Genomic DNA, 18206 nt, shown 5'->3' on the forward strand with positions numbered 1-18206 from the left:
TCTAGGTTAAGAACTGTCATACTGATGTCTGGATGGTCATACCAGTGGTATGAGGAAAATCTGGTTAATGGTCCTCTGTGAATATTAGACTTAATACTAATATCACTTAGCTGTGACCATAACCTTATTTCAGAACCTGAATCCAGTGAAATTACAGTTATCCTGAAAAACTCTATTTATAGCTCAGCGGTCTGAACAGTGAACCTAGAAATTATTCAGAATAACTCCTCATTAACCGTACATATAATAAATAACAGCATTAACGTAGCAAGTACAATAATACTCTTCGAATTCAATACCTCTAACTTCCTGGATTACCACATTCAGTAATTTGGGAATAATTCATCACGTACTCAAAGAGTAGGAATACGAACGTACAAGTTTATTACAACGATCAAATTCAAGCGATACAGAATGAATCTAATGTTGAATAAATTTGAAATCAGGTGGAATTTAGGCACATCCGCTATACACACACATACAACAGAATCTAAACTACTCACAAGACAACAAACAACTAACGGTAGACACTAACAACATCCTCAATGTATGAATGAACAGACCTTGAATGAGACTTCGTGTCGGTGCCGGGAAGGTCTTGCGTCGCGGATCTTCCGTAGCAGTGAGCCTGGGCCAACCCAGCTGGCACGTGACCGACCTTCAACGTTGAAATGTGGTTACAATAATGTCAGCTGTTGTTTTAACGTTGAATAAACGTTGAAACAACGTTTAATGCTAATGGTTGTAAAAATGTTAACACAATACTTAAAAGTCAACGTCGAAATTTCGACGTTGAAAGATCTGTATGTTGAATCGACATGTCTTCAACATCAAGCAAAAGAAAACTGTAACAGCTGCTTTCCCTCATATTTATTCAGGAAAGTGCCGTAATATTCTTTTCCAGGGAGTCTCATTTGATGACACTCAAGCTTTACTATTGACTTATTTAGATTTGTTTATTTTTGTGTTTATAGTATAGGGATAATAGTATTGCAAGTTATACACAAGTTGTATTACATATAACAATTGCATTGAAAACATATGACATGTACAGTAAATTCCTGATTCAGACAGTATTGTCATGTTGATCTAATTGCAAACTAGGTTATAATATTGTAGCGTCGGAGAGTGGTCGTTGGCCCCGCCCATTTTGCTCTGTTGGGCAAGTTTCACTGTTTGTTTGTTGTTAGACAACGTGTTTGAAGTAGATGTGTGTTGGGGGATGTTTACTGGTGTTTTGGGGATATCTGTCTCTATGTTTTAAGTTTTTATGTTACAGATAGTAATTTGGCACGACACCATTTTGGTGAAGTGTAGCCAGAGGTATCAGGCTGGTTGTTCTGTGTTAAACTAATTCAACTGACCTATACTAATAACATCATGTTTAGAGTATTTTAGTGTAATATATTATTTCTCTGAGTATGTATTCTTATTGTGCAGCATCTCACTGCAATGCAGTTAAATATACATAAAAATTAGATTCATGATGGAAACAATATTCATATTCTAGTATCATTAATTCTTTATAGAAAGACGTTGGAACAATGTTGCGTTATCTATGTTGATTCTGTTCTCAATGTTGACTCATTACCTTCACCGATGTTGAAAAGTAAGACGATGAAACACTGTCGCGATATCAACGTTGGTACAATTTTCAAAATCGAAACAAAATTCAGCGGTGATTCAACCTTGGTCCATGACTTTGACTCAGCTTTGAGTAAATGTCGAAATGCCGGCTGGGAATTCTTTGTGGAGACGAGCAGGACAGAATGGACGGACTAACATTACAGCTGATATAACCGGAACCCAACTGACACTAAGCCGAACTTTAGCGTATCGGAACTGAAAGCTGAACTGTAGCGAACTGTAGGATAGCATGAGGTCTGCTTTATACTACTTGCAGACGGGGGGTGCTACTATCCTTTTGGGGGTGTTTCTGCTTGAAAGGAGGAGACACTCCTTGGAATTTGGAAAGTATTAATTTGAGCTCAGTTGAAATAAGTTTACATAACTTTTCCCATTACAGTATACTAAAATTAATTTAGCTTACTTGTATCTGCTGCATTTTATGCTTCCGAACAAGACCAAATATGGTTTCTTTATCATTAAGAGCTGCACCGTTTCACTGATGGCCAGAAAATAAGCTGCTCGTGACTTGGCTCCTGGTTATTTTTAATTCTTAATGCGTGTTTATGACTATAGGAACGGTTATGACTCGATATGCGTATTTAGTTGAATATATCGTATGGTTAGTTTCATTTTTCTGTTGTTCTACATAGTTTGTGCCCGAGTGAAGCGATGCAGATGGTGCCTGTGGCATGGTCTGAATTCCATTCTCATAGGGAAACTATCCTCCCGAGGTGATCTAGTCTCCCTCGCAATCAAACATTATCAGCATTTGACCAAATGGGCTGGGGGTTGCTGCGCTAAAATGTCGAGCCTGGTGTCTGTTAGGTGTTACAGTGTGGGGTTTCTGTTTTGATGTGTACTGGTCCTGAATGCAGGGAGGCCTGGGCCATAAAAGAGAGAACTGGGATCAAAGGGGATAGGGATAGAGAGGCTGAGTGAGAACGATAGAAAGAGATAAGGAAGGGTGAAAAGAGGGAGAGAGTTTACACAACTGTAACTGTTGTTACTAAGGAACACTAAAGGTTTACAAATGTCCTTTTCTTTCTGAAAGCTGCACAGTATCTGCCCATCAGGGTGTAAAGAACCACAAAAAGAGTTTCAGTGGATTTGACTTTATTGAATCAATGAATCACTGATTCAGTTAATGACTCTCTCCTTGTACACTCTCTGATCACACCCAGTTCAGCTGACTGATTGGTTTTAAGACTTTTAAGTGTGCTGAATAGTAACTTCCCCAAGCTATGTGAGTGAGTTAGTTGGTTAGTAGGTCTGATTTTGGGAGATATGTTAGTGAGTTAGTTGGTTAGTAGGTCTGTTTGTGGGGGATGATGTGGATCCTCCTGCCCAGTGAGAGCCTCCACACTCCTCACAGAAATGGGGAGGAAGTGAATGCTTCTTGCAGGGAGAACATCTTCCTGTTACTTAACTGAAAAAGCTTTGCGTTGAATTGTTTTTGTTTTTTTCACAGGTGGCGTAGTTGACAAGGACCTCCGTCACTATCTGAACCTGCGTTTTCAGAAGGGCTCTGTAGACCATGAGCTTCAGCAGGTGATAAGAGACAACCTCTACCTCCGCACTGTGCCCTGTGAGTAACACGTGTAATCAGCTTGATGCAAAGCTAAGGTGTCATGTGTGACTCACGGGCTCTTTTTTCTTACTCTACACCTCAGTGCTGCTTTTAAGAGATGAAGGGCATTCATCATCCCCTGGTTCTGACCTGCTCCTGTCAGTACCTCGGTGATGTCATACGATTAGTCAGGTTCTGCCCTAACACATCGAACTCACCATGACCTCTCATCATCTGGCCATTCATTACCTCAGTCAGCTGTGCTATCACTGAACAGGACTAAATATACACAGTGGCTGGAACTTGATGGGGAACAAGTGGTCCAGTAAGGATGTTATGTGGTTGTTCATATTTCAAGTCATTAGGCATAAAACTAATTATTTTTTTCTCCCTCTGAATGTCCTTGTTACAACATCCAGTTAGCTGGTAATTGTTTAGCTAGCTTGGATCCCCTGTGTCTGAGCTGTATGTCTGGTTAAGCATTCAGCGCTAACAGAGCTAGCCAGCAGCACTGAGCTCACAAAGGTGGTAAGTGTTTTGATGGAAGACAGAGAGAAGATGTTGGTGGTAATGTTTTTGATGGGAGACAGAAAGAAGACATTGCTTGAAGTGGTTTGCTTTGTCAGTATATTATATAACCTCTGAAAAGCCATTCACTCTCCACCATTAAATTGCTTATGACTGAGTATGTTTTTGGCTGTTTATATTGAAGGTTTTGGACCTCTGTGCTGGTTACATCCTGAGGTTTCTTAGTGTTCTTTCCTTTTACAGTTTTTACCGAAGCTACAGTTTCACCTCTTTAGTATTAGCTTTGCATAAAGCAATGTCATAATTAGTTACTATAGAGGAAAATAGTCAAACCCACTCTGGATCCGTTCTCCAAAGCACCAGAAAAGAGCCCTCCCTGTTTGAGTGCTTTTACTCTGGCCAATCATGTTAACATATTCATTATTACTGACCATGTAATTATTGGCATATTCATCAGCAGCCTCTTCATAATCAGCAGTGATGCCTGGTCCACATCTGCTGTGACAGTATGTGACTTTGGTACTAACATGTGAATAATTTTCTCTTCTCTACATGCTCTCTTCCCCCTCTTTTTCCAGCCTCAGATGTTGCTTTGTTTCACTCTCTGCTTTACTCTCCTAACCTTTCTAATGCTTTCTCTTTATCTCTCCTTTTTTCATTCACTACATCACCCTTCTACTGACTCAGTCTCTCTCTCTCTCTCTCTGTCTGTCTCTCCCCCTCTCTGTCTCTCTCAGCTGCATTCCCTTTTCCTATTGTTTTCTCCTGTCAACCTGCCATCTTCCTTTGTCTTTCCGCATCTCTCGCTCCCTCTCTCGCTCTCTCTTTCTCTCTCTCTCGTTCTCTCTCTCTTTCCCTCTCGCGCTTATTTCCTTCTTCCCTCATATTGTGGTTTGCTCTATCTTTCATGTGGCTGGGAGGCCAGGACTCCAGCACTGTTCATCTCTCTCTGTTCACTCTCTTTCCCTTAGCTAGCCGTCTCACTCGCTTACTTTGTGTGCGCTCTCATTCTCAGGCAAGGGTTTCCAAGGCAACCAACATCTCCTCTCTGGCTCTGCCTTGTGTCGTTTCCCCTCCCCCTCAGTCATCAGGCACAAACACACCACAATTACCCAACGGCTGGATAAGATGATGGCTCTGAGTTATGCCTGTGCTGTGCGCTCCCAAATGCCTATGTCTGTACATCTATGTTTTTTCAATGTAGTGATAGGGAAGGTGAAGGAGAAAGAAAAAGACATGCAGTATGAGGTTTTACTCTAATTGTTCAGACCACTGTTCCTATTTATAGGAGTAAATCACAGGTCTGTGAATACACAGGCCAGTCTGAGAGCAGATTTCTGTTGTTGTTTGTGTTGATCCACTGTCTGATGTCCCTGAGGAAAAGCTTTTTTAACACATTGGCTATTTCAACCTAAAAATACTGCACTGTGGATTCCATGGGTATTTTTGGGTTGAAATCCCATAATGAGAATCAGGCTTTCTGTGTCACTCTGGGAGGGCTGTGATGTGATGGGTTGTACTGTCACCAGGCTGTCCTTGCTAAGAGTGTAGAAGGTGACCTGAGGGACAAGGAGGGAATTTGGTTGTGAGTTTCAGGTCTGGAGAGGAGCATGCTTTTGTTCTGCCAGCTGTGTGTTCCTGACATTCCCTATGGGAGCAGTAAGGTTTAACACATATGGGCAATATGCAGGTTTTCAGCTTCAGTTTACTTACTTCAGTGTATGGTTTTATGACGTACTGATTTCAAAGAATGCCATGGTAATGGAACACAATCTTAATTTCATCACTGTCACAGTCATTGTTTGATTTGTTGAGCATTGGACATACAGCCATGTATGTGTGTGTGAACCATGTGTGTATCCTCAGATATATCATCAACCAAAGTCTACATCGGAGCTTTGGCCGTTTAACCCTTCTATTATACCTATTTTCACTTCACAGCCTAAAAGCAGGACCGTGACAGTGTTGAGGAGTATTGGATGTACCCTGTTGGCATGGCATTTTGCTGAGATGTATTGTGCCATGTGTGAGGGTTAGAGCAGGGCCGAAGTGCTTATTATTCTCTGAAGTCAGAACTGACATATACCCTTTTTCCACTGACTGGTGCTGGAATTGCTGGTCTTAAAAGTTGGATGTTGTCACAGCCTGCTCCTCCATTTTGTTTTGTTCTGTCTTTGTGCTCCTGTTCTGTCTGTCTCCGCCCCTCACCTGTTCCCGTTTGTCTCATTATTAACCTTGTTAGTTTGAACCAATCCTGTTTTGCCCTGTTTAGTTTCCCTCTGTATTTAAGTCCTAGTGTTTGCCTTGTCCTTTGTCTATCGTTGTTTGTGTTTTTAGCACACTGTTACGCTGCACCTTTTTGTCATCGGTTTTTATTCCAGTTTGTACTTGTATTTTGATCTTCATTTTAAGTAAAGTCCTCCGTTTTGTCACCTTCATCATCGTGTCTCTGCACTTGGGGCCTGCACCACACCACCAGCGTGACAGATGTATGGGCAACCATTTGTGTCTACATCAACACGGGCTGTTGTTTACATGTTATACGAACGTAGTCGGACCCAGAGCGGTAGAAAAAACTCTCTCTCTCTCGGCTCTGGCTGGTGCAAATAGACTACTGCAGACCTTCATTTAAACACTCATTTAAACTTTTGAGCTAGGTGACAGACATACTATTTTTATGAATTTCGCCCACAGAGCGAAAAGTTTTAGGGCAAAATTTGTGAGTTGTTTTGCTGTGTGGAAGCCTAGTGTAAAAGTAAATTTATAAAAAGCAAGCAGATGCGTTCTGTCTGACATTATTTTTCCCCGAATTACCCAAACTTTTGCTACGTAGCGTTCGGTTCTCAAACCTGTGGAAATGCAGGTCGGTTCTCAAAAGGCAGCACTGGCTCAGCACTGGCACTGGCACCGGCACCAGCACCATCCTAGTGGAAAGGAGCTATCAGTGACATAGCACTCATCTCTGTGCCCTTCTCCCACACCTCTGACCTCAAAACTGTCTGACTCAGTGACTCGCACTCCCATCTCTTAGCTCTTTTTTGAGTGGTTTAGTGGTTTAGCTCTCGCTGACACAGAACTAAAAAGCATCAGACTCCAGCCGTATGTCCATAACTGCCCTCTCTTATAGAACTACCTATGAGCTCAGTTTCTCATGTGAGTGCGCATGTGTTTGCGTGTGTGATGGCATGTCAGTTTACTCTGTTTTCCTGGCTCGATTTTACATATAACTATACAGTCCTATCGGAAGTTGCCTTAGCAGTGTGCTAAATGTTTGAGTCCAACATTTATGGATTCAGTTTTATGGATTCAGTTTGTCTCCTGACTCTCAAATCATAAGAAGACTGTTTGTGTGGTTGAACACTGTGACTTTGTCTCTGAGTCATGTTGTCTGCTGATGCTTTCCTGTATGTGGACCACCTCAGATGGCACAGGCCAGACCATGACTGTGCATAGAGAAGTTGTGCTCCCAGCCCACGGCTGCAGTGTGTCAGCTTCTGTCCATCAACATGAGGAGTGACCATCAGACAAGATTAGGAATGCTATTCAGACTGCAGAGTGATGGAGCCATGGTGCACTGTGTGTTTCTCTCCGTCACACATTGTGGAGAAGACATAAGTAAAGAGCCCTTACAGCGGACATGGTGTTTCTTTGGCACTGACCTGGTCTCGATTAGGGTTTCACTTTAAGCAGTGATACTGTATTTGTTCTGAATCAGTGTGTTATAGAGTACATGGAATGTCAGAGAATGTGTCTGTGTCTGGAAAGGGAAGGTAGGACACAAAGGTGTTGTGAAGATTCACATTATGAGGGCCACACATACTGTGATCCGAATATGACAATAAGGAATAAGAAGGCAAACTGAACATGTTAGTACCTCAGTGTGAATGTATGAGCATCAGATAAAAAGAGTAGTGCATTCCTGTGTGCTCTATAGTTATATACTGTTGAAAACATTTTATGTACAACCAAAGATGAACTCTCTGTCACTGCTGTTTGATATTCGTATGAAAATTGCTAGTGTAGTTTGAAAAAAAAACCCCATGATTTTTAGATGGATTTCTCAAAGCCCTGAGGTTGTAGACTTTTTTTTAGCATAGGTTTTATTTGACTTCATTGTAAATGTTGTGTGTTAAGGCAAGGCATCTCAGTTACAGGGGAAAGTGTTTAGAGAAGGTTTGGCCAGGGGACATTATTTATGCTGTGGCATTGCTCTGTAAGGTGGTGAAAATGTGCTCCCCACAGGAGCTCACATATTCTGTCTTCAGGTCACACACGACATACTCCGTCTCCAAGTCACACACGCTAACATTCTCCATCTCCAGGTCACACACGCCTGCTGAGCTCTATGCATCACACTCTGGTACAAAACCCAGCACTGAGCTGTGCAGTGTTTAGTGTCAGTGCAAGATGGAAACACACACATCGCAGTCTTTATTTAGACCTGTCAGTCTTTATTTAGCTGTTAAAGGTGACACTTTGTGATTCATTTATGTAAATGTCTTGTTGAGGATAGCCAATCCAAATCGTAGCACATATGTTTAGCACAAAATGCTCCTGCAGTCAGAGGCTACAACTGCAGTAATGTCCTTCAGGTCAGTTCTTTTCCTCTGTGTGTTAAATCAAGGGAAAATCACACATATGGCTGCACGTCCTCCTTGATCATTGTCTTTCTGTCTGAAGCTTTGACTGACAGGATTCTCTGTGTTAAATGTGAACCTGATGGCCTCATTAAGGCAAAGTCTCAGTCTCTGTACAACCACTCTCCTCTGCATGTCACACAAAGATTTAAGGGGCAGGGGAGGAGAAAGACAGAGAGAAGTGTTGAATCGATAAGTGTAGAGACTGAATGAGAGAGAAGTGGATTTGTGAAGGCTTTGAGTGACTGACAGCTTGTTTGAGTTATGGCTGTATATCGTCTGATATATAGCTGTGTCTGAGATTATAAACATTATAACTAGTGTCAGACATATGCATATATTTTATACATTTTGTAGTCCTCTGTAAACTGTCTGCCTCCCTCTCCAGATTATATATTAACAAGGCATAAATCCTGTTACATTCTTTCCTCTCTTTCATAAAGAACATTTAAAATTTACTGTTACATTGTTTCCTCTTTCATGAAGAATATTAAGACAGCTGTACTGTTACATTGTTTCATTTCCATCATAAAGAACATTAGGACTGTTGTACTGTTACATTGTTTCATTTCCATCATAAAGAACATTAGGACTGTTATACTGTTACATTGTTTCCTCTCCATCATAAAGGAGGTCTGAGCCACTTTGTCCATTATGACTATCCTGTTTGCTCTAAATGAGAATATGATAAAATATTACTATATTTTCTCCATTGACTACATGTGCTATATTATGCATACTGTTACATGTTCCCCATGCTTGTTTCATACTACCACTAAACTCAGGCATCTTTCTACCCTAACATACATTAGCTGGGTGTTATTTCAACTCGCACTTTATATTTGAATTTATAGTTGAAATTTTGGATTGTGTATAGATACCAATCATTATTTAAATAATGGTAAACAGTCCTGAGAGTTTTTTTCCAGCTATTGGGGAGAGATCAGCCTTTCCTCTCTGGTCTGAGAGACAGAGAAGTCTTCAGAAAGGAGTGGATTTGATCCGAGAAAGAGACATGTCATATTGATTATTCTGTTTGTGCTCAGGCTTATTTAGTTCGCTGTCTTAAAAAATGAATGATGAGGATGTGTGGAAAGCTGTCTCCACGGACGCAGCAGTGCTATCATGTGACCGTAAGCGCCAGCTGTTTGATCGACAAGCGCTGTCCACTTTTAGTCCTCAGAAAGAAATTGTGTATATTTTGCATTGTTATTGTATAAAGTTTTCACTCTTATCTCCATGCACAGGATTATCCCATCTCTGTGCTATGTTTTTATCTAAATCCACCCCCCCACGCTTTCACATTCGTATGGTTAAAAGTATAGGACTGTCCAGTATTAGGGGAGGGGGGCACTGAAACCCACTGGGCTTTTGTGGACCTCCTCTCTGCAGTCAGAGTGTGTTTGGCAGGGTTGAGCAGGCTTATTGTAATGGCCCACTGGGTCGGCACCTATTGCACACCTGTCTGGCCAAGGAGGGGTCTCCTCTCTATGTGGTCCTTCTCAAGATTTCTCCCATTTTCCCATTTCCCTTTTGGGTTTTTGGGGAGTTTTTTCTTGCCCGCTATGAGGATTAAGTCAGGGTGTGCCGTCCTGTTTTGATTTTGACTGTTGTGGCCTGTAAAGCCCTTTGAGACTGTAAACAGTGATATTGGGCTCTAAATAAACTTGAAACTTGAAACTTACACGCAGCTTGCTGGCACAATGAAACTCTTTAATGGCCTTTCAGTTGGGCCGAACCGGGCTCCCTCAGCCCCTGGCTCTGTCAGCATCACTGTCATGGTGAGCTGGCCTGTCCTGGTGGACAACCACACAGCACACTCAGTTATACACTTTACTGTCATATACACAGTGTTTCCAGTCAACACACTCACAGAAATTATGAACATGTCATCTGCTTTACCTTCACTCAGCAGTCTGCAAGCCCAGACTGCTGTAGGTAATCAATGCTTCAGATGATCCTCTTGATAAACAAAAGGGGTATCATCTGAAGCTATTTTTGGGTTTGTTTATTTTGTATTTGTGTTACATGAATTTCAGCTTTATTGTGTGAACGTCACTGTCGTGGCTGAAAGCTCTTTTCTTGTCAAAAAAAAGCAATGTCACAACACCAAGCTGAAAGGGTGAGGAGGAGATGTAACCATATACAGTGTTCAGTAACAACGTTCGATTACCATATACAGCGTTTGATTACCGTATATGGCGTTCGATTACTATATACAGCGTTTGGTTAGCTGATAGTTGTTCTGTATTGCTTTGTTTCAAAAGTTTTACTTTTTCTAAAGCATCATGATGGAACATTTTTTCTAGTCTTTAACTAGAATGCTCTCTCTGAACGAGCTGTCTGTGACAGGCTCACAGAGCTCAGATGAGATGGTCTTTTTTTGCTATGTTAGGGTTAGCATGATGGATCTCATGTGGAAGCTGCAGACACATTAGTGAGTGAATTGGTGGAACATGAGTTCTCTCGGCGCAGTCATTACTGATTACTGATGAAAAAGGTCAAAGGAGGGAGGAGATGAGAAGACAAGGACCTTGAAACAGTTAGAAAGAAAGCGAGAGAGAGAGAGAGAGAGAGAGAGAAAGCTAGCGTAAGAGACAGAATTATTGAAGTGAAAAGTAAGTAATTTTGTTTGAGAGTGATGGATAAAGGTCTCTGTTATGTCCATGTTGTTCTCTGATCCTTTGTGTTTATTTTGCTGTTGTTCTCTTGTCTTGTGTAGTTGTTGTGGCTTTTTGATCACGTGTGGTTAATTGGTTGTTTTCTGATTGTGTGAGAGGTGTTTTATTGTGCAGGTGACAGCTGATGCATCTTCCCCATATTCAGATCAGTATGATTGTGTGTGTGTGTGGGGTATTAAGCTAGTCTGTGCCTTCTGGCTCTGTATCCATTTACTTCCACTCACCTCTCCCAGTAGTCAGCGATAGCAAAATCATTTAACTGCAACAAATGTCCAGTCAACATGGTTGGATTTTTCCTTTTTTGCTAATCAGTTTTTTTCTTTTGCAAAATAAGCCTTCCAGTGTTTCCAGGTGATGCTGACACCCCTGTCAGCCATTTTTCTTTGGACAGTTTAATTATGTTGATTAATAGATGTGTTCCTGTGAAAATAATCAATTATACCTTTAGTTCATTTAATAGTGCCCATTTAAGAGTCACCCTCCCATCTATACTAAAACACACATTTCACAGTCATCTGTACCAAACACACATTTCATAGACCTTGCACTCAAAAATGATTATTTGAGTGGCAGCCAAAAAAAAAAAAACTGATGTTTTTGACTTTTACTTTGGAAAAACTGTTTTGAGCAATTTAGCGAGTTGTGAGTGCTAATTTTGGACCCTATTCCAACAACAAAGAAGACACTAAGGAGATTGACAGGAGCCATGCCGTTTGCAAAATGTGCCATGCCAAAATCAAATACTTGGGGAACACAACGAATCTGAGAGCATACTTAGCAAGACACCATCTAAACTCTATCTAAAATTAGATTTAAAAAATTGCAATATATCACCTTGCTTACAGTATCGCAATTATATATATATAATTTATTGTATCGTAACCCCCGTATCAGGATACATATTGTATCATGAGATTCTTTCCGATACACAACCCTAGTCTTTCCGATACACAACCCTAGTGAGTTAGAAATCACACCTCAGTCTTTTATGATATTCAGACTTACCACAGCTTGTGGCTCTGACTATATCTGTTTTTTTTTCATTATTAAGACATTTCTCTCTATTAAGAGAATCGACATTTCTTCTGGGGATTTTCCTTCTGGAGAAGAAAGCATTTTTCATGGATTGTCCATATTTAGGTCTATTCATACACCTTAGGTAAATGACATTTTCAGCCTGAAACTTCTAAACCCCAATATGTCATGTTCTGTCTTACATAAGCCGAGCATGATCTCTCTCTCTCTCTCTCACTCTCTGTCTCTCACTTCTTTATCTGTGTATCTCTCCCCCTCATTTAATTTGGATATGTTCAGCGGCGGATTAGGTATGGGTGACATGGGCAGCTGCCAAGGGCGGCATCTTGCCAGGTGCGGCACGGGGCGCCTGCACAAAAAAATTTGGAATGGTGACATTGCACGATCGGTTTTCTATCACTTATTTGCATTTCATGTCAATGATATCATGACACCGTGTGGGTCAATAAACCTTGTCGGTGTATGGGCCCTGATTCTAGTTTGTGAGTTAGGCAGGCTACTGCCTGGGAAGGTCTCCCACTCAGAAGTACGAGATGGGGAAGGGGGCAGGGGTAGGTTGACCTGAGGTCTCTCCGTAGGAAGCCCAAGGTAAGGGGAGTGGGGACATCTATCAAATAGCGCACCTCTAACTTTGTACAGTGCTACTGCAATTAGTAAAATTAGTCACACTATGAAATGCTACCAAATAAACCACAATTCATGCATAATACTGTGAATATATAGTTTCACAGACATACTGTTGCATTTCTCTCTGGTTCTGAATAAGAATTACAGTTGGTGCAGAATGGTGGTTTCTTTTTTTTGGGGGGGGGGGGGGGGGGCGTCCGTCCAGGGCACCATAGAAGCTACAACTGTTACCGGATACATTTTCAGTTCGTAGTTCATTTGATTTGGGTATGTTTTCAGTTCATTTGTCAAGTCTTGCATCCTCAGTGCTTAACACACACTAAATGTCATTTTAGCCAAGAAAAATCAAAATTAAATGGACTTTTCTTGTTTTTCTTGTCCTCATGTTCACAGAAAGAAGATCTTGAATGGTGAGAGTGCTATAAAGTAGAGGACTGTCTCCAGTCAAAAGGCTCAGTTAATGTGATCGTAGGCTTGTACAGACCATCGGGCTGGTAGTATATCCTGATAAACTCTGCCATGGCATGATGAATATAATGAAATGGAATTGTTTTTCTGTTTATATTCATGTAATCCTCCAGTGCAGAGGTGAAATCTGTTTGTTACTCAACAGTTCTCAACAGTTCTGTTCTGCAGTGTGAGAATCTGGCTCTCACTACTGCTGGATTTCATTGGGCACAAATTATGGTCCATTCAATATTTCAATAGCTTTTTACAAATATTTTTTTAAAAAAAGGAAAGAAAAAACACCACCTAAATGTTCTCTGGTTTGTAATGTAGTGGCTCTGTGATAAAATTGATTGAGCATAGCTTTGACCTAAAGGAGAACTGTTGTCAAACTGCAGTAGCAGCTGTAAGTGACAGCTGAGGCAAAGAATGCAGGTTTCACAGACTCTCAGCCGCTGGGAAACATTCAGTCATCTGTGACGTCTGCTTGCTTTTAATGACAATTTACAGCCAAATGTTGTCATCTGTTGCTAAATGATATAATTTGGTATAAATGGTTTTGACAGGTGTCATGGAAAATGTATGATGCAGTCAGGCCTCCATTTACAATATGAGGATTTTTTTAGGATTATTGTTGAAGATACTGTTATTACAGCAGCATGTAAGGATACACCTCACACTCCACTTGCTAATCTGATACAATGGCAACATGACATTGTTAGAATAAACACCATCAAACATATCAGTTTAACAGAAAATATAACCAGAAACACTTTTCGCATGATTTTCCGATTGTTTAACTTTTCCCATGCCTCACGCAGATGAAAGTTTGCATTAGTACCTGATGTTTTATTTGGAGTTATATTAATGAGAATTAATGTAAGGAGGACTTCAGACCTCTGTCACACCTCGAGAGAGGGTCAAATACATGACATGATCTCACCTAGACCTCTGCAATACATGTCATCCTTTGTGCAGTTAGCACAAAGATGGAAAGATGGCTAGATGTTTCAGGAATTCTATGTATTTTTGGAAATATTTGGCAAATGGAACGTTTGCTGTGGCAGTCTTTGAGTCTCAGTAAGTGGCATGGTATTGTAGAGGTCCATCTAATGTGTACAGGGGCACCATCTTTCTGGGCTTTCAATACTTGTTTAATTACTGTATAGCCGTGTAACTACAGTTACTTTGTCTTTCTTTGGTTGGGGGTGTCATCAGTGGGAATTGCCTCTCTGGGAATCTGGGGGCAGTTAATGTAGTTGTTATGGGCAACTGGGGATGTGGAGGATGCGTGGCTTTGTAGGGTGCTAGTCTCAGGGCTTCTAGGCAGGTGATTGGTAGTGTGACTGTTCCTAGAGCTAATGGTCCTGGTCTGTGGTTAATTGCAGCGATTTAGTTTAGCAGCCTTTTCCTGCAATATTCCTGGGTCCAGTAGGTTGCTCCAGTCCCTGTTGCTTTTCAAGGCCTCGGTGAGGGTGCCCTGATGGTGCCTCTGTAGGATCTGTGGAGAAGTGTAGACCCACATCCTTACATTGCTGGTCTGATGAGAGTGGCTTACTCTTGTGTCTTCTTTTCACCTGGCTGGCTCCTGGTTGTTTCCTTCACTTATGGAGAGTCTTTGAAGGTGGTGCATAGTCTGGATCATCTTTTATATGGACCTGACAATTAGGCATGGGTGGTGTCTATTTTTTCATACCATCATACCTACCCATTTTACTGGGGTACACGGTATATGATGGTATTTGTGTTATTTAAAAAAAAAACCCAATACGGCTGCTAGTGATGGAAGTTGTTGCATGTACGACATTGTTTAGCCTACAATGCTGTGAGTCTAATATGTAGTTAGCCTACTTAGACAGGTCTTGTTGGGTTTAAATACTTATGGCACATAGAATAATGAATAGATAGGAAATAAGCGCCCTTGACCCAATGAGACTGCCGCGGCGGATACTGATCGGTGGACTAAGCAAAGATGATGTGCAGGTGGTGGTGGCAGACTGGCAGTTGAATAAAATCATGTGGCTAATAAACTGGTTTTGTAGTTGGAAGAAGTCATCTGATGATAAAGTTGTATTTGTCGATATTTTCATGATTCCACATCTAGTCATATTTAATTGATAAGGTAGGAGGATTTTGAGCGAAACTACGTTAACCATCATGCACTGTTAACTCAGGAATCATCAAAGTGTAAACAGGGTCACCAGTGTGAAAGCTGAGCGATAGGGAATTGCGGAGACAACTCCTTTTTGAAGAGTTAAAAAACCTTCCGTTCAACGGCACTGCACATCCTCATTGTTGCAGAACATACAACGTAATCACCCGCTATGGTGTATGGGAAACATAGTTAACCAATCTACTAACAGTAGCGTGAATGTAAACACATAAAATCATGGGCGAGATCACCGTGACTTGTATTAAATATCAGTCCTGTGCGTGAGTGGTCATCACAAATAATTTTTGTATTGGCTAATATCCCTGTTCATTTCATTGTAGATTTTTATAAAAATAAAAAATAGTACACGCAGCTTTGTCCAGATCAGCTGGCTCACCTTTATGATCAGGACGAAACCCAAAATACTCCCAAACAGGGGCAGAAGCATTTTTTTCACTAGCCCTACGTTATCTCCACCACTCAAAGTCGCCATCTTTATTACCAATAGACTAACCTCTGGTGGCGCCTACTGTGCACTACAATACCTCACCTCAATATGATCTCCATATCAGGATATAGAAAAAGAGAAGCATCTGTATTTTTGATGGTACTGACACTCATACCTTCGGTATTTTGAAATACCCCGGTATACCGTAATACGTTGATACCGCCCAACGCTACTGACCATCCTCTGGAAGGTGTTCTTGATGTGGTGTGTATATGTGTTTGTGTGTGTGTGTGTCTGTATGTGTAGTATGGCTGACTGTTCAATAGTGTGGATTGTCAACTCAACGATGTTGCAGACATTCAGGATCTAGGCCCATACCTACCAGTAAGGGACCTTAAAACTCATTGGTGCTATTGGGTTTCCGCAACCTTATTCCTGTACTATGGGTGATTCTCTTCTCTGGGGTCTTCTAGATGATGTGGCATACTGGATGATGTTGTGGGAGGTATTTGGTGGTAATTGGCCAGGGGTTTGTATTACATTTATGTATTGGGTAGAAAGTAGGTAAACACACAGTGGTTTTGTGAAAAAGATTAGGGTTTTGTGAAGGTTTAGCGTTTAGGGTTAGTTGAGGTTAGGGTTAGAGTTGACTTTAGGGTTAGGATTTCTTTCTGTACTTCATCTTATATCTGTGTTGTGCCAGTCTGGTGGTTGTTTTTCTTGTAGTGATCTTTGATTGCTTTGTACTAAGAGATCTTGTTAATTCTGATTTATTTTGTAGGCTGAGATGATTTTGTAGTTTTGCAGGATATTCATGTGTTATTCATGTGGAAGTTGTTTTTGAACCTTTGGTGTTGAGGCTTGAGAGGGTCCTTATGAGGGGCGGTATTTGCTCCATACGTCGGGTTCTTTTGTGCCCGGGTAATTTTCCCTGATTGTCCAATTCTCTTTACTTCAGAGGCTCACAGTAGTGTGTTTGTTGCCTCTTCAAAACCCTGCTGTCACATGCAGATCCTGTGAAATGTTAACAGCTGGGATTTCACAAGGCCCTTGAATATATGTTTTTGGTGGAAGCTGTGTTTGTGTAAGAGAGCGTGTGTGTCAGTCTCCTTGAAAAATGTTCAGCCTCATGTAAGTTACAGTTAGATTTGGGTTGGGGTAATGGTTTGGGATAAGACTGGTTAGGTTTAGGGGTAGCTTTCGGGTTGTTGTTGGGGTTGGGTTAGGTTTAGGTTTTGGGGGTACAATAGGATTTTTATGATGGTAGCAATCTCATAGGCAGGGGTGTGCGATATGTATCATCTATGATGATGTCTTAATTGTTGTTTTAACGATGTGTGAGCTGACATTATCGAGTATGTCACTCAGTTTTCAAAAACCAATCAAAAACACACCTTGAGAGTCCACGCATTCACTGCGCCATGTAGCCTAGTAAGATAGAAGCAGCATTGTAATAGTAGCGGGGGCATGCCAAGATGGTCGAGTGAGCATACGCTTTCCAACGAGCTCTGCAAACTATAGTTTTGAAAACAGTAAAAAACACTTGAATTTCTTATTTGCCAAACACTTGATATTTTACCTCGAAAACCAAATACAGCCAATGTAAAAGAGAAGTGGTAAAATGCTGAACCAACGTGAAAAAAGAAGAATTTCTGAAGATGCCAGGACTAAGCTAGACAAAGTTAATGTTGCTAAGGTTGGCAATGTACTAATAGACAGTTGTCAAGATTGTACCACTGCCTCCTTAACTCTTCCTGTAGTAGAAGACGAAATGGATGAGTTTCCACCACTGCCTATCACTTCAAGTAAACCCTGAAGAAAGTAATGTATGCACACAGCAGCTCTGAGCAAGCCAACTCAAGTGACATAATTGCCTCTCTTTTTGCGCTGATAAATACAAGGTCTGACAACATTGAGAGCATGGTCTGTGCAAATGCGCCGAAAATCAAGGGATTAAAAAAGACGATTGATTTTGCGTGTGCAGAAATTAAGGATATGAAAGGGAAAGTGAGAATGCTTGAGAAAAGAGCAGTAAGGGAGGAGGGACGAGTGGACAAATGTCAGTAAATGATCTCTGATTTGGAAAGATACTCCAGGAGATGTAACTTAAGGTTTTTTGGAGTTGAAGAATAAGAGAAGGAAAATATATGGCGAAAAGCTATTGGGATCTGTCAGGTTGTCCTGCCAGAGCAGAGGAACAGGCTTGCTGACACCATCGACACTGTGCACTGTCTCCAGTTCACCTCTTGAGTCTGCAGAGATGCTATATGGACAACTGCAAAGTCATCCCCCTTCCTGCGGGACAACAGCCTAAGATTTGCGGAGGATCTTCCAAAAGAGGATAGGGAACGTAGGAACAAGCTGTGGCCGTTGATAGAGAATGCTTGGAGGTGGGGAAAATAGCCTACTTTGTCAGAGGCTGTGCATTTATCAACGGATCCGAAGTCCCCTTCCC

At 41.2% G+C, this 18206-nt stretch overlaps 1 protein-coding gene across 1 annotated transcript in view; it reads left to right on the plus strand.

Moving 5' to 3' along the window:
- The window catches only part of magi2b (membrane associated guanylate kinase, WW and PDZ domain containing 2b), a 117734-nt gene that overhangs the window by 15606 nt on the left and 83922 nt on the right, over positions 1 to 18206 (plus strand). Inside the window, exon 2 of the mRNA XM_030794276.1 lies at positions 3098 to 3214. Within this exon, the coding sequence (XP_030650136.1) occupies positions 3098 to 3214 (117 nt within the window). The remainder of the gene's footprint in view (positions 1 to 3097; positions 3215 to 18206) is intronic.

The sequence above is a fragment of the Chanos chanos genome, chromosome 2 (genome assembly GCF_902362185.1).
Source record: "Chanos chanos chromosome 2, fChaCha1.1, whole genome shotgun sequence".
In the NCBI taxonomy this organism is placed as follows: Eukaryota; Metazoa; Chordata; class Actinopteri; order Gonorynchiformes; family Chanidae; genus Chanos; species Chanos chanos.